At 43.2% G+C, this 13,272-nt stretch overlaps 3 protein-coding genes across 3 annotated transcripts; 1 reads left to right on the forward strand and 2 right to left on the reverse strand.

Moving 5' to 3' along the window:
* Positions 1 to 3: 3 nt before the first annotated feature.
* On the forward strand, positions 4 to 2,097 carry cib1 (calcium and integrin binding 1 (calmyrin)). The gene is made up of 7 exons (XM_031858477.1): positions 4 to 160; positions 572 to 606; positions 715 to 814; positions 1,159 to 1,312; positions 1,388 to 1,506; positions 1,601 to 1,689; positions 1,790 to 2,097. Exons 1-7 carry the CDS (start codon positions 110 to 112, stop codon positions 1,809 to 1,811), a joined length of 570 nt encoding a protein of 189 aa, XP_031714337.1. The 5' UTR covers positions 4 to 109; the 3' UTR covers positions 1,812 to 2,097.
* rccd1 (RCC1 domain containing 1) lies at positions 2,002 to 4,802 on the reverse strand. The gene is made up of 8 exons (XM_031858464.1): positions 4,503 to 4,802; positions 4,168 to 4,377; positions 3,916 to 4,081; positions 3,705 to 3,826; positions 3,526 to 3,630; positions 2,576 to 2,749; positions 2,463 to 2,492; positions 2,002 to 2,322 (listed from the first exon to the last, which is right to left on the reverse strand). Exons 1-8 carry the CDS (start codon positions 4,705 to 4,707, stop codon positions 2,165 to 2,167), a joined length of 1,170 nt encoding a protein of 389 aa, XP_031714324.1. The 5' UTR covers positions 4,708 to 4,802; the 3' UTR covers positions 2,002 to 2,164.
* Positions 4,803 to 4,849: 47 nt separating this feature from the next.
* On the reverse strand, positions 4,850 to 11,087 carry unc45a (unc-45 myosin chaperone A). The gene is made up of 19 exons (XM_031858449.1): positions 10,938 to 11,087; positions 10,629 to 10,821; positions 10,211 to 10,386; positions 10,015 to 10,104; positions 9,703 to 9,870; positions 9,359 to 9,527; positions 9,094 to 9,264; positions 8,846 to 9,017; positions 8,374 to 8,674; positions 8,179 to 8,273; positions 7,888 to 8,029; positions 7,542 to 7,682; positions 7,234 to 7,361; positions 7,088 to 7,154; positions 6,881 to 6,994; positions 6,679 to 6,794; positions 6,272 to 6,389; positions 6,039 to 6,194; positions 4,850 to 5,915 (listed from the first exon to the last, which is right to left on the reverse strand). Exons 1-19 carry the CDS (start codon positions 10,959 to 10,961, stop codon positions 5,628 to 5,630), a joined length of 2,829 nt encoding a protein of 942 aa, XP_031714309.1. The 5' UTR covers positions 10,962 to 11,087; the 3' UTR covers positions 4,850 to 5,627.
* Between the last annotated feature and the right edge of the window lie 2,185 nt (positions 11,088 to 13,272).

Raw genomic sequence — 13,272 nt, forward strand, 5'->3', positions numbered from 1 at the left:
AAGGGCATGATACCGGAAGTAAGCGGAGTAAAAAAAAATAAAAAAGAATTCGTCCGGTGGGTAACTCTTTACAACAACAAAAGTACAGCTTCGAATCGACATTTACCAAATGGGCACTACGGCGAGTCAACTCGGGAAGGATTTGCTCTCAGAATATCAAGTAAGTCCAAAGAGAATACTTAAAAAAAGCAAATAGTAAACATCGTAATGAGGGTTCCTGTTGACCGAAGTTGAGAGCGTTTGTTTTTACGCCCCGTGATAAAGTAGCGTAGCTATGTTAGCCTTAAGTTTTAAGACAGAAGAAAACAATCAGCGAGAGCCTTAGTGTCATTAGAAGTAACGTGTCAGTATGATTTACTCACTACGCTAATGACGGCTTAATATGATTAGCTGTTATATTACCACACTTTTCACCACGCTTGTATCAATAAGTGAAAGCTAATGTTGCTAATATACTAATGTTAGGCAGACCATGGCTGGGTTATGAGAAATAAGACTTTTGTGTTATGGAAAGTATTGTTTCAGGTAATCTGTGACTGATCATTCCAATAATGCTCACTTTAACTCGTAGGAGCTGACATTCTTGACGAAACAAGAAATTCTTCTGTAAGTACAGCTGCATGCTATATTACAAATATATTTGTTTAAAGAGCATTGGAATCAACCCAGCACTGCTTATTGAAATCCATGACTAAGCTGTTTTTGTTTGTTTAGTGCTCACAAGAGATTCACTGAACTGCTCACAAAAGATGAGAAAGACCTTCCAAATACCAGATTACCAATGGAGAGGATTCTCACTCTGCCAGAGCTCAAGGTGAGAATAAAGCAGAATAAACATGGCCTGCTTCATGGGCGTTCTCGTTGCATGACTAAGACATGTCCTGTGCTGTGTGCGTTCTGGGGGGGGGTGCGGCGCGTCCTGATAAACCATAGTGACCCTTGTACTTGTTCCTGGCACAGTCCAACCCTTTCAGGTCAAGTACGACTCACTGATGATGGTGTCTTTATAGCCGTGGCTACATGACTCACTGGAGACGAACCCTGCTAGGCACACGCAGCTGTCACCTAATAGACAGGGAACATGAGGGGGGGGGGGGGGAGTGCTTCACGTCCTTCACTGATAAACCATACTGACCCTTGTACTTGTTCCTGGCACAGTCTAACCCTTTCAGGACAAGAATCTGCCGCGTTTTCTCAACATCTCAACACAAAGATGGAAGCCTCACATTTGAGGACTTTCTGGATCTCCTGAGTGCCTTCAGCGACTCTGCCACGATGGAAATCAAATCCCACTATGCATTCCGGATATTTGGTAAATAAGTTGACTGGTTAGTAATGATATCTTTAAGGCTATGAATCTGTGTAATAAGCATATTAATATTTCCAGACTTTGATGATGATGGAACTCTTGATTGTGGTGATCTGGAGAGGCTCGTCAACTGCCTGACTGGCGAGACGGACGACACGAGACTGACCACCGAGGAAATGAGACAGCTCATCAGCAATGTGAGTCCACTAAGCCTTCTGCTCTTTAAAGCTGTAGGGAGGGACACTAGGTGTGTATATATAAAACAGTTATTTCCTTTTGTATGCTTTTCAGATTCTTGAAGAGTCCGACATTGACAAGGATGGAACCGTGAACCTCTCAGAGTTTCAGCACGTCATTTCAAGATCACCAGATTTTGTCAGGTGACTAAAAATCTAATTGCTGCCATCACTGATGTGTACTTTGCTCAGCACAATTATGTTCGCTCCTAACTGCTTCTGTTGTATTTTGATTTCTCCACAGTTCTTTTAAGATTGTGCTGTGAAGACCTCTAGCAGGCTGTGGAGATACATCTACTTTTAACTCTCAAATGTTGTTTGATTTTCAAATAGAACAATTTTAGAGATTTGCCTTAAATTATATTTACCTGTGGATTTTATTGCCTTAACTATGCATCCTTTTGTGAAATATAAAACCTGTGATTTTTTTAATTTCTATCAAGAAAATGTAAAATATTTCCAAAAAGTGCTCATTTATGAAGTTGCTTGTTTTAACATACACAAATAAGAACTTGTATACCACAAAATAAATTCAGTCTTTTGTTCTGATAATTTACACTTCCTGGTATGTTGTCCAAAGTCCAGTGTCCACGTTTATCAAGGGGATCCAATCATATTTTTAAGAGCAAGCTACATCCTCCTTGACGACAGCAGCAAAAGTGTTCCATGCCCCACACACTACGTCAGTCACATGCATCTGCTGCTCCCGGAAGAACTCCACCCGCTGGGGCTCATCTGAACTGACCAAAGTCTGCTGTCCAAGTTGGCCATAGTCACCTGAAATGGTGATAGAAGGAAAGATGGACAGGGTAAGTTCAACGCATACTTTAGTTGTGCCCTTAGCATACTGATGAATTAAGATGGTAGAGGGAAAGTGCTATAAAAGATGTAACACGTGTCCAACAGTTCAAACTTACCCCAGCCCCAAGTGTAGAGGTCCCCTGTGGCTGAAATAAGAAAATACGAGATAAAGATGACTGTCAAGAACAAGTGCATTAGTATACAACCATTGTAAAGTGTGGTTTCTTACTCGATACTGCAGCTGTGTGGCGGCATCCACAGCTGACCGTTCTGATTTCACACGATGAGGGAGTGACGTCCAGCAGAGCCGGGAATGCCTGGATTGATATGAATACCTCTTCATGTTTCTCTCCCTCCTGAGGCTCCTCAGCGGGAGATGTGCTGGCATCTGGATGTAGTGCTCCTGTTCAGTACAGTCACTGTTACAGTTCTTACCACTTACAAGTAAAGCGTTTACCATACTACCTATGCATTTAAATAGTTTGTGAATTTGCATTGTGAGAGAGCACAGAGTACAATAGAGCTCGATGGCATTCAGTTGATGGTGCTTAAAATGCCAGAAATACATTGGAAAAGATATGACAGTGAATCCTAATAGTGAACATATTTCCATGTTTAGAGTTAACCAATTAGCAAGCATCCTTTACAGATGCTGTGGAAACGCTCAAATTGAAGCATAGTATTGTAACTATCATACGTGCCACACAAAACCAGTGGCGGGCCGTTGGAGGGAACAATATTAACCGCATCATAAAAACGACATGATAGAAAAATTAACACAGTAGTAACGCTACTGCTGTATGATGTAAAAAAACAAAAGCAGTTCACTTAACACAGAACAGAACAAGAGTTTTTTACTGAGACAACATAGGGGCGAAGTCTGATTGGATAAAAGCTCTACTTAAAACAAGCTGCGCAGGAATCAGCGCAACTGAGGAAGACAGTAGCTGTGCAATGAGATAAGCTACTGGGAAAAAATATTTAGAATACATGTGTATTTATGAAAAATAATTAAATTATAAAATAGCTATAAATTCAGCTGAGTGCAGTGTATTGGGGGTGCGGTGCGCCTCAGCATTGATCGATAGCGCTGTGGGTAAAAATTTGATTGTGTTTTTAGGTGAAACGTCCCTGCACTGTGTTTCTTAAAAACCTACTCCGACAGTAAAACAGATTCACCTGCTTGTTGGCTACTTTGCTGCTGCAGTGCTTTCCTCAGACCTCGTGATGGAAGTCCAAGCTGGCCACTTTCATTCCAGCCCCACACATAGAGATCTCCCCCGTCTGAAGAGAAAGGTCATTTTAGTTTTTTTGAAGGCATACCTCTTTCCACTGCCAACATCTTGTAAGACACGTACCACTGATACAGACAGAGTGCCAGCTTCCTGTAGCTACACAGCTCATGGTCATCCCCCAGAGTGCCTCTACTACCCTGGGCTCCTCCTCAGAGGTGAGGCCTCCGTGCCCCAACTGACCATGGCTGTCAAATAAACACACACACACACAATAGATAAAGATATGCATGAGTATGTTTTTCTCGGATTCCCACTAGACATATATTAGTTCTACCTGCCCAGTCCCCAGGTGTACACAGCTCCAGAGGCACTGAGGAGGACGGCGTGCTCTGAACTCAGAGCCAGACTCTTGGCTCTCAGCTGTGGTGACAGGGAGCGGTAGAGGGGCGGTGTCGTGGCTATGTAACCCCCAGGGACCAACGGGAGATCCACGGAGGGTCCTGGAAAGCAGCAAGAAGTGCACCGTTTAGCCAATTATCACATTACACTTCTAGCAGCCGTCATATGAGATTGTGATGTAAATTACCAGAGCTCTCTGGGTGTGTTTTTATGGCCATGCTCCACGAGGGAGTCTTCTCTTCCTTCTGCAGATCCCAGGACTCAAGTCTGTCTGAGAAAGCGAGGGTCAAGTACGACTCACTGATGATGGCGTCTTTACAGCCGCGGCTCTCTTTCACAGGGAGCGCGTTACATGACTCACTGGAGACGAACCCTGCGAGGCACACGCAGCTGTCACCTAATAGACAGGGAACATGAGGAATACATGAGTCAATATCTATACAAAGTGCGTGGTATTATAGACGCATGGAACAAGTAGTACGAGTCTCAAACGAGAAGTGTTTGCGTCTCTATTAGACTTACTGTCCAAATGCAAAGATGCTCTTCGACTCCAACTTGCTCTTATTTCAGTCTTCAAGCAGCAGTCACGTCTGTCCACCTGACCGGAAAGCTCTGTCGGTTTACTCACTTTGACTTGCTTAGCACTGTCGCTACACTCTCCTTTTATCAGGTCCTCGTGGACGTATATTTGTCCAAATGCGTTAAAGCCAAATCCGAACCACGGCATTGGAAAGGCTTTACGCTGTTGAGGCGTGCGACGCAGTTGTCCGCAAAGTTTGAACACTGGTGTACGTAGCACCGGGATGTACTGCGCATGCGCTGCAGTGTTGTTGCAAAGCGACTTGGCTGACAGAAACGTGACAACATAATTCAGGTTTAGAGGTTTTATTCAGTCAAAATTAGAAAACGACCGACCATACAACACTGAGAATGTAGTGGAGTGATAATAAAAAAAACATTCAAAATAAAACACAATTAATGTGAATGAAATGTTTTTGTTTATGCATTTCCTGCAAAAAGTGTGTGTTAATACCGAAAGCTGCTGCATCAGAATTCATACTAAATATAGCAGTGTATATAAAATGTAAAATAAAGACTGTCTTTTGGGGAATAATAATGACAAAGAAAAACATTTGCTAATATCAAAGAATGGCAATCTTTAGTAAAGAATGTTTAGAGTAGCCTTATTGGTCTCCAAGTCACACAAAGACTTGGTGGTGGTCCATCATCATACAGTGCACAGAAAGGATTTATTTTCTAACCCAAAACATGATCTTTTCTTAAACCTCAGCTGGTAGGTTTGTTGCCTAAACCTAAAGGAGATTTCTGGTAGAAAGCCCTTTCTCTGTGTGCACATGGGCAAACTTCTCCCATGTGCACGTAGAGTACAATTTAGATGAATAAAATGAATGGAAAAGTAATATGAAATGAAAAAGTATCTACTAGATTTAATTTACTGCCTTTCTTCTTTTTACTGCTTTTCACAGCTTTTAGTTAAGACGTGAGCATTTCAGGGTCGGCTTGTACCCATCCAGACCAAAACTGAGTTCCTTTAATAGGGGAATGATTTCACTGGTCCCACATAAAACTCAAACTAAAGCACTTTAACATTACCAGGAGGCACATTCACACGCTGCAGCTGTGTTTTCAGGGTTCAGTTCCTTTGCCCTTTTCTCTCCCTTCCCCGGACATGATGATGCTGTACTCCACGGCCTTGTCCAGGCAGCTCTGGGCTATCTTAGAAACAGGCACCGGCGTGCCCTCTCCACCCTTGGCCAAGACAGAAAGTATCTCCAGAGCTTCACTCGCTATGATCGTCTCAGCCAGACTCTTCTCTGCCTGCATCATGTTGTGAACTATAACCACTCCACGGTGGCGCAGGTCAGATATTTCACAGAGCAATAGCGACTGGATAATCTCCAGCCAGTGGGTTGTCTGAGAAGAGAAGAGGAAGTAATGTTAGCTTGAGTAGAGAAAAGAAAATAATCGTTGTAGTGTACCACAGTGCTGAGGTGATGGATGTGTGGGAACAGTGAGCCGCTGCAGTAGTCCGCTTACTGTTCCAGGGATGCGTGCACAGAGCTCAGGCTGCTCAGCGGTCAGCATGGCCAGAGTTCCCGCAGCAGCTTTCCGCAGCCTCTCGTCGTCCTCTCCGCTGTAGAGCACAAGCAGCTTCAGGCGATCGTTCCCTGTGGCCAGGTACATCTTCTGCACCTGAGGACGCACCGCTTTTAAATCTACTTTTCAACATATTTGTGCCATACAATCATCTATGGATACATGCGTCTTACCTCTGTGCTTAAAACCAGATTACACATGCACTCTGTGGCAGAAGCTCGGACCAGGTCGTGCTCCTCAAACATGTAGCCTTCAATTTTTGGGACTGCCTTCTCCTTTATGATCTTTTGTCTGTGAAATAACTTATGTGATCAATACAAGCAGGTACTCTAAACGCTGATACAGAACTGTTAGGTCATAAGAAAAGATGTATTATAAAAAGGATCCTGCATGTTTAACCATAAAAATGACATTGTTCTGGAACAATTTATGAAATGATGTTCCTTTCTTTGAGGAAGGTAGATAAGAAGGTCAACAAAAGAAGTAAAGTGAGCTCTGGTTTCTGCATACTAGCAGGTTATGTCCCGTTACAATTGTTTTGTACATGTGTTCTTATAAGAGACTCCCCCTAGTGGCCAACCTGAGTCTTTCACTGATGCCGGCCAAGTTGGTAAGAGCCATGAGTGCCTCGAAGTTCTGCAGCAGCGTGCATTCAAGACACAGAAGACTGACAAGGGGACGCACCATCTCATAGATCTGACAACAGAAAGTTAGACACGGTTAGGAAAAGGTCTTTAAGTTTGTTTGTTTTTTTTAAACTGAAGAGGCTTTTTGTAGCATACCCTTTCTCCTGGGAAGGCAATCTCTGGGTTCGATGTGATGGTTATTTTCGCCAGGGCTTGTGCTGCTTTGATTCTACCTAAATCTGTGTTGTCAAATGCCAGTGGGATCAAAGCCTATGAAGGAAAACAGTCAAAACATATCATGTAAACCTACGAAAGTAAGGTGTTTAGATCAGTGTGCAGGCTAAACTGTCAGGGTGTTTCTACCTTTCCTCCACCCTGTGCCACCACTGTGCCTCTGTCTTCCTGCCGTTCCACCAAAGCCAAGAAGACCCTGTTGTGAGAAATAGCATTAACAGAAAGTCTACAGAGAGAACAGTGAATGAAAAAAGACTTTACTGCCATTTTCCTACCTGGCGATACAGTCTCTACAAGCGTCAGTGAGGGCGGGACTTTCCTGTTTGACCATACACACCAACGCAGACACCACACCAGTCTCCAGCAGCTTCCTCAGTCTTTTCTCCACGTAGGAAGGTGCATCCTGACACATGGAAAGACAGACGGGTGCATGTAAAACAATCTCTAAAAAGAAATACGGATGAAAAACACCTTAAGAAACAGGAGAGTAGTAGAGCTACTGTGCAATATTGAAGTAATATCATGCAGCATTTGTGTGCAGCAAATGTATCGCTATGTGAAAAATTAAGAATTGAAATGGCACCTTGGGGTGCTCCTCAGGCACGTGCTGCTTTGCATACTTGGCCAGCTCCAGCATCTGAGGGTCTGGCTTCTCCACTTCATAGCTGTTGGTGCAGTTCACTAATGTGGAGCCCACAGCAAAAAGCACCGTCTTATCCTCAGACTGCAGGAACACAAAGAAAAACAAGCTTGTCAACACTTCAAAAAGGGTTTTGGGTATATTATTATGGTGGTGGTTTCAAATACTACACACAAATACATATTAAAATAGTCACTAAGATGCTCTTCTGAGAGGAGCCGACTTCATATTTGCCCTGTTTTGTCCATGTGTCACAAGTATTAAAGCCTCCAATTACTATCAGTCAAACCTTTGCTAGCTCAAACATGGCCAGGAGAGCGTTCTTGTCTTCCACCAAGTCCTCCTTTACATCGGCATCAAAAGTGAGGTAGGCGAGGCCTTCCACAGACCAGCGGCGGGAGGTAAGGGGCAGAGACTCATTACACAACCACCTATAAGAGAAAGACATACAGCTTGCTTCTTATTACACCGTTATTGCTGCATTATCGGTCGTCTTTGAATCAGGTTATGCAACAATGTGGACCAGGCACATTTCTCTTAATCTATAAACATGCTCCGGATTCAAAACAAACAAACATACTTCCTGCACTGCTTGGCGAGCTTTAACGTGGATCCCTCTGCAAACTGCTTCATGCTGAAGTCTGTCCCTCCAGCTGACCCAAGCTTGCACAAACCCTGTGTAATAACCATCAGAACACCACATTTAACTTCTCCTCACTTAGAGATGTCTTTTCTCCGACGGTTTGAGATAAATATACTTCTGCGCGGCACTTACCACCAGAGCTCTCACGCGTATCCTGTCGTTCTCGCTCTTCTTGTAGAGGTCCTTCAGGAGAGCCACGCCGTTGGCTGTGATGAAGGAGGCTCTCTTTGCCTTGCCGGCCGCATGGATTAGAGTCTCCACCGCTACCTGCTGGTGTGTCACATCTTCGGAAGCACACAGAGAGATCACTGCGTCCATCATTCCTGACATCTCCAGAGTTCTGTTACCCACTTCGCTCGGTCCTTGGAGGAGCACCGACACGGTCTGCATGGCTCGCAGCTTGCCGACGAGGCCATTTCGGCTAAAATGTTGCCTAACCAGAAAAAAAGGGCAGAAAAGCAAGCTAGTTAAAGAATGCCACTGTCTGGCATATAGCCTGTATTAAGGATTTTTTTTACCTGTTCATAAATTATTACAGAATGAAGCTGCTCAAGTGACAGAAACATTGGGAAATTGGTAACGCAAGTTTCGCTGGTCAACTCACTGTACATATTCTTCACATAGCTTGTTGAAATTCTCCCTCTCTGCATCGCTCTTCAGGTCGTCGTAGAGTTTGCTGAGTAAGACGGAGCAGCTCATGTGGGAGTTGTCTGTCAGAGGCGGTCCTTCTGAGAGCTCAGGGACTGTCCCAGCCACCTCCAGGATTTTTTTCAGTCCTGCAGGAGAACAAGGAGCTCATTAATCTGAAAAAAATGTGAGAACATCTCCATTAAGTGCAGGTGTGTTTCATACCCTGGTCTATCACCCATAACGTGAGGGAGTTATCTGGGTTTTTGAAGGACTTGCGGGGAACTTGTTTGACCAGGAGGTTGATGGCGCTGTCTCTGCCCGGCCCCGACACATTGGATGCCGGCATCATTTCCATGAGGTGGCGTAGCATTGAGCGGAGCTCCTTGGAGGGTTCTGTGTTAAATTCACACAGTCAATAACGGACAGGAAGCTGATACACACAAACAATTCAACTCTAAATATAGACATGATCAGAATCCAAACTCACCAGGAAGTATGGCTTCATCTTTCCCTCTGATCTCTTTATTCATGCCCTCCGTCAGAGCCTCAAACATCACCTGCAGTAGGTGGCAGGCAGCCAGAGACACAGTGGAGGCTCCTGCTCCCATTACTGCACAAAGCTGCTCCATCCCCAGCTCATTCACTATAGCCATGGTCTGGGGACATAACAGTGGATGTCAGCAGTAACAAGCAGTAAAGGATGGAAGTAAAATGAACAAATTACAAATAAGAGGGCCATTACTGTGGGTACACAGTACAAGTTCGAAAAAAAAAAAAAAAGGACTTGATGATGATGTAGTAAATAACTTTAGAGGGAACCGGCCCACTTACTCTAGACTGATGCCCTGTGCACAACCCAACCAGGGTCCTCAGGGCAGAAAGGACAACATCCTCCTGCTTTGACTGAAGAAGTTTCTGAATCAGCTTCACTCCATCGTTACGGAAGATCTGCTCAGCTCCTGCGTCTTCTCGAGACAATACCACCAGATTCTGAGCAGCCTGGAATTTTTTAGTGGAAGACAAATTTTTGGTGCAATACAACTTTACAGACGGATCAAGATGAAATGAATACAAATCAAAACACATAATAAGAGAGCAAATGATGGCACTTTGTCATGTTCCTGCCTTCTGAGTTTCCCTTACCTTTTCTCGATCCGAGTCTTTTGCAGATGCATCGAGGAGAAGTGAGAACATTTGCTTCACACGAGCATCTGTGGAGTTCAGTTCCACCGACTAAACGGTAAGAGAAAAAAAACAAAAACTAATTAGCTACTGTTTCTTCAGGGTACTGTTTCAAACACAAGACAAACCTCCTTCAAATCCACTCAAAACACATCACCTTCTGCTGGATCTGTGCTCCCAGCTGTCTGAGCAGATCATTGAAGGCTTTGTTTTTGGGCTCCAGCTGGGCACACCTCTGAGCATCCAGAAACGCCTGATCAAGCCGAGAGAGTTTCTGGAAAGCCTGAGCTCTCCGAAACCTGGCTTTCACATCACCCGGGTCAGCATCAAGAGCTGAAAGGAGTGACGGACAAGACATTCAATATCACTGTGTACATAAATCTCAATACAGGATCCAGGTTAAGGGTAAGCTACAGCCCTGCAGGTATCTGGATGGATATATATCAGTGCAGGTAAAAGGAGGCTTAATTGTGTATTTAGGGGAAGTGTCCCTTAATTTAAACTTTGAATAAAACGTGCCTTTGTACTCAATGATCTATGAACTCTACAACATCCTGGGCTGTGATTGATCCCACCTTTGGAGGCATCAGCCTCTGCCTTGGTGTACTCCTCCTGTTTCAAGTAGCAGGCAGAGCGGTTGCGGTACAGAACAGCCCTCTCTGCTTGGCTGTCACTCCGCTTTATTGCTTTGGTGTAACAGCAGATAGCGCCCCGAACGTCTCCTGCCTTGAAAAGGTTGTTCCCGTCCTCCTTCAGGGCTGCAGAGTCCTGAGTTAAAGACAAGAAAAAGTAAGCAAAAAGGGCTCAGGATGACAGAAATGGATGAAATCTGCTATGCTAAAAAAAAAAAGAAAAAGGCTACGTAGCTAATACTGTTGTCTTACCTTTTCGTTTTCACTCGCACTCATCTTCAAAGTGTAATACACAATACTGCGTTACTAAATGTGGCGAATATGTAGTTTAATTGTACTTTACTTGGTCACAAACACCGCTAACTTCAGCCAAACATGTTACATTTTGCTACGCTTCCGGGTGTCCGGAGCAAGTTGATGACGTTTCGCTAGCAGCCCCTCCCCTCACGCGCTATTACCATAAAAGGAAGAGGGGAGCCAGAGCGCAGTCTGTCTCCATCTCTTCTTTATTTGGTTACATTTTCATTCTGTGGCTTTCTTCAGTCCACACAGATCAAGCCTCTTGTGATAAAAGAAGAGAACTAGCACTTCAGGTTATTGATGCATAACCTATAGCAACCTAGAAAGTTGCTGTTATTAATGGTCTTAAAAGATCTAATAAGAATAATTAAATTATTCATTAACCTTTAATAAAGATCCTATATACCTAATGTAAAAAACATGGCACCATGTTTGGTTGAATTTATAGTTTAAGAAGCCAAACGGACCACTAAACCAAGCTACACAAGACTTTATTACACTGGATAAAATGTACAATCATACAATGCAAACATACAACGCATACAACACAACACAAATCCACTAATCCACATATATTAAATGCAAACCAATGGCGACCTAACTAGTAGCTACTGCTGCCTGACAAATATAGTGGATATAAGCTTGCACAAAATGGAAACACTCAAATAAAGTGCTTATACATCAGAGCACTGTACGCCAAAACCACCAGACACCAGAACAGCTTCTTTCCGCTGGCCGTTACTCTGATAAACAATGAATCAGACATAATGCACCTCCATTTGCACTATTACCACCATTTTCACTAATATCCCAAATCCATTGTCCATTGTAATTGTTGTTGTTCTTTATGTTCATGTATATTCTTCGATATATATTTATATTGTACATAGTAGTTAAATGTTAAATGTTTATGCTTATTTTCTCTGTTCTACTTTGTTGTCTTTAATGCCCTTGTTTTTTAATATTGTTCTTATTTATTTGTATATTCTATGTATGTATGTTGAGAGCAATGTGTAAACCGGAGTCAAATGCGTACGCATACATGGTCAATAAAGCTGATTCTGATTCTGAAAATCATATGTTCACTTCAGTATCCCTGAAGGGGGCTGGATTCGTGCTCACTTTTTTGAGTAAATGCAAAAATTACATTGCATTTTGAGCCTCGGCATGTGAGATTCAAAATGTATGGTGCATTTGCACAGTTTAAAACCACAAAAGAAAGTGTCTGGTGTGGTATTACCTGCATTAGTCACCTGGGGACTCTCATTTACCAGGACAGCCAAGCACCATTGTTGTGCTTACTCTGTTGCTGTGGAGACAGGGTGGTTCCCTTTGGGATTTGTGCTCAGGTGCACCTGTTCAGACTCTCATATTACTAGGGCAGCTTTGTGACTTTAGAAGAATATCCAGCAAGTTGGAATATATTTTCTCAGGGCTGGGCTTGTTGTGAGACCTCATACATACCAGATCCACAGGATATCCACAAGGCTCAGCGACAACACCATGGACCCAAAGAGAAGAGTCTCAAATCAAAATCAAAACCAGCTGTGTAAACATTTGTTCCTTATCACTACTTTGTTGTGTGAGAGATTGTGCTCTCAGAACATGACTGTGCTAATACTGGTGTACTTTATGGTACCAAACCTATTTTTTAAGTCTGGAAATATCTCTCATACATCTCAATCAAACACCGAATTTATAATAGTTTTGTCGACCCGATGAAAAGTTATCAGTCTGTTGTGACTACAGCAAAACCAAAACAATACCATCTGTTCCTGTCGTGTCCCCCACAATCTACTAATTAATTATTTAAATGTCAGCCAAGCTCCCGTTTCCAAAACACGTAAAGAGTTGCTGAATGTATGAATAAACTAAAATAATCCATGCAAAGCATCAGTACATTTTCCACACTGGGCTCCTCAGGTGTCATTCACCTGCACGCTGGTGTTCACTTCTCTGCAGTCAGGCTGGTCTTTAGCTTTGGTGATATTGTAACAGAATAGGCGGCACCACTTAAGGCTCTCTATCAATAGGCAAGTGTCTCAGACCAGGGGTCAGTAGTCCCTCTCCAACAACATTATAAAAGTAACATACCTTTCTTAATCTTAGAAAGCCCCCTCTACTCCCACTTTTCAAAGTGCTGTATAGAAAAGGAAGTCCATCATTGTTCAAACAAGCTATTATCCTACTCTTCTTTGATTACTGGCCATCTTCAGTACACCGTCCAATGAGGGCACACATTCTTATCCACATTTTCCCTAAATTACAGCATTTTATTTTACTCAAA

Source organism: Anarrhichthys ocellatus, unplaced genomic scaffold (genome assembly GCF_004355925.1).
Source record: "Anarrhichthys ocellatus isolate YVR2014 unplaced genomic scaffold, GSC_Weel_1.0 scaffold2, whole genome shotgun sequence".
Lineage (NCBI taxonomy): Eukaryota > Metazoa > Chordata > Actinopteri > Perciformes > Anarhichadidae > Anarrhichthys > Anarrhichthys ocellatus.

Excerpts from the sequence above, each read along its gene's own strand:
- cib1 (XM_031858477.1), top strand. The coding sequence starts at position 110 with ATGGGCACTACGGCGAGTCAACTCGGGAAGGATTTGCTCTCAGAATAT. Across the intron at positions 161-571 it reads ATTTGCTCTCAGAATATCAA|GAGCTGACATTCTTGACGAA; the intron begins GTAAGTCCAAAG and ends TTTAACTCGTAG. Across the intron at positions 1,507-1,600 it reads TGAGACAGCTCATCAGCAAT|ATTCTTGAAGAGTCCGACAT; the intron begins GTGAGTCCACTA and ends TATGCTTTTCAG.
- rccd1 (XM_031858464.1), bottom strand. The coding sequence starts at position 4,707 with ATGCCGTGGTTCGGATTTGGCTTTAACGCATTTGGACAAATATACGTC. Across the intron at positions 2,750-3,525 it reads GCAAAGTAGCCAACAAGCAG|GAGCACTACATCCAGATGCC; the intron begins GTGAATCTGTTT and ends TGTACTGAACAG. Across the intron at positions 2,493-2,575 it reads CCACACAGCTGCAGTATCGA|CCACAGGGGACCTCTACACT; the intron begins GTAAGAAACCAC and ends TTCTTATTTCAG.
- unc45a (XM_031858449.1), bottom strand. The coding sequence starts at position 10,961 with ATGAGTGCGAGTGAAAACGAAAAG. Across the intron at positions 9,265-9,358 it reads AGATGAAGCCATACTTCCTG|AACCCTCCAAGGAGCTCCGC; the intron begins GTGAGTTTGGAT and ends AATTTAACACAG. Across the intron at positions 9,018-9,093 it reads GTTATGGGTGATAGACCAGG|GACTGAAAAAAATCCTGGAG; the intron begins GTATGAAACACA and ends GTTCTCCTGCAG.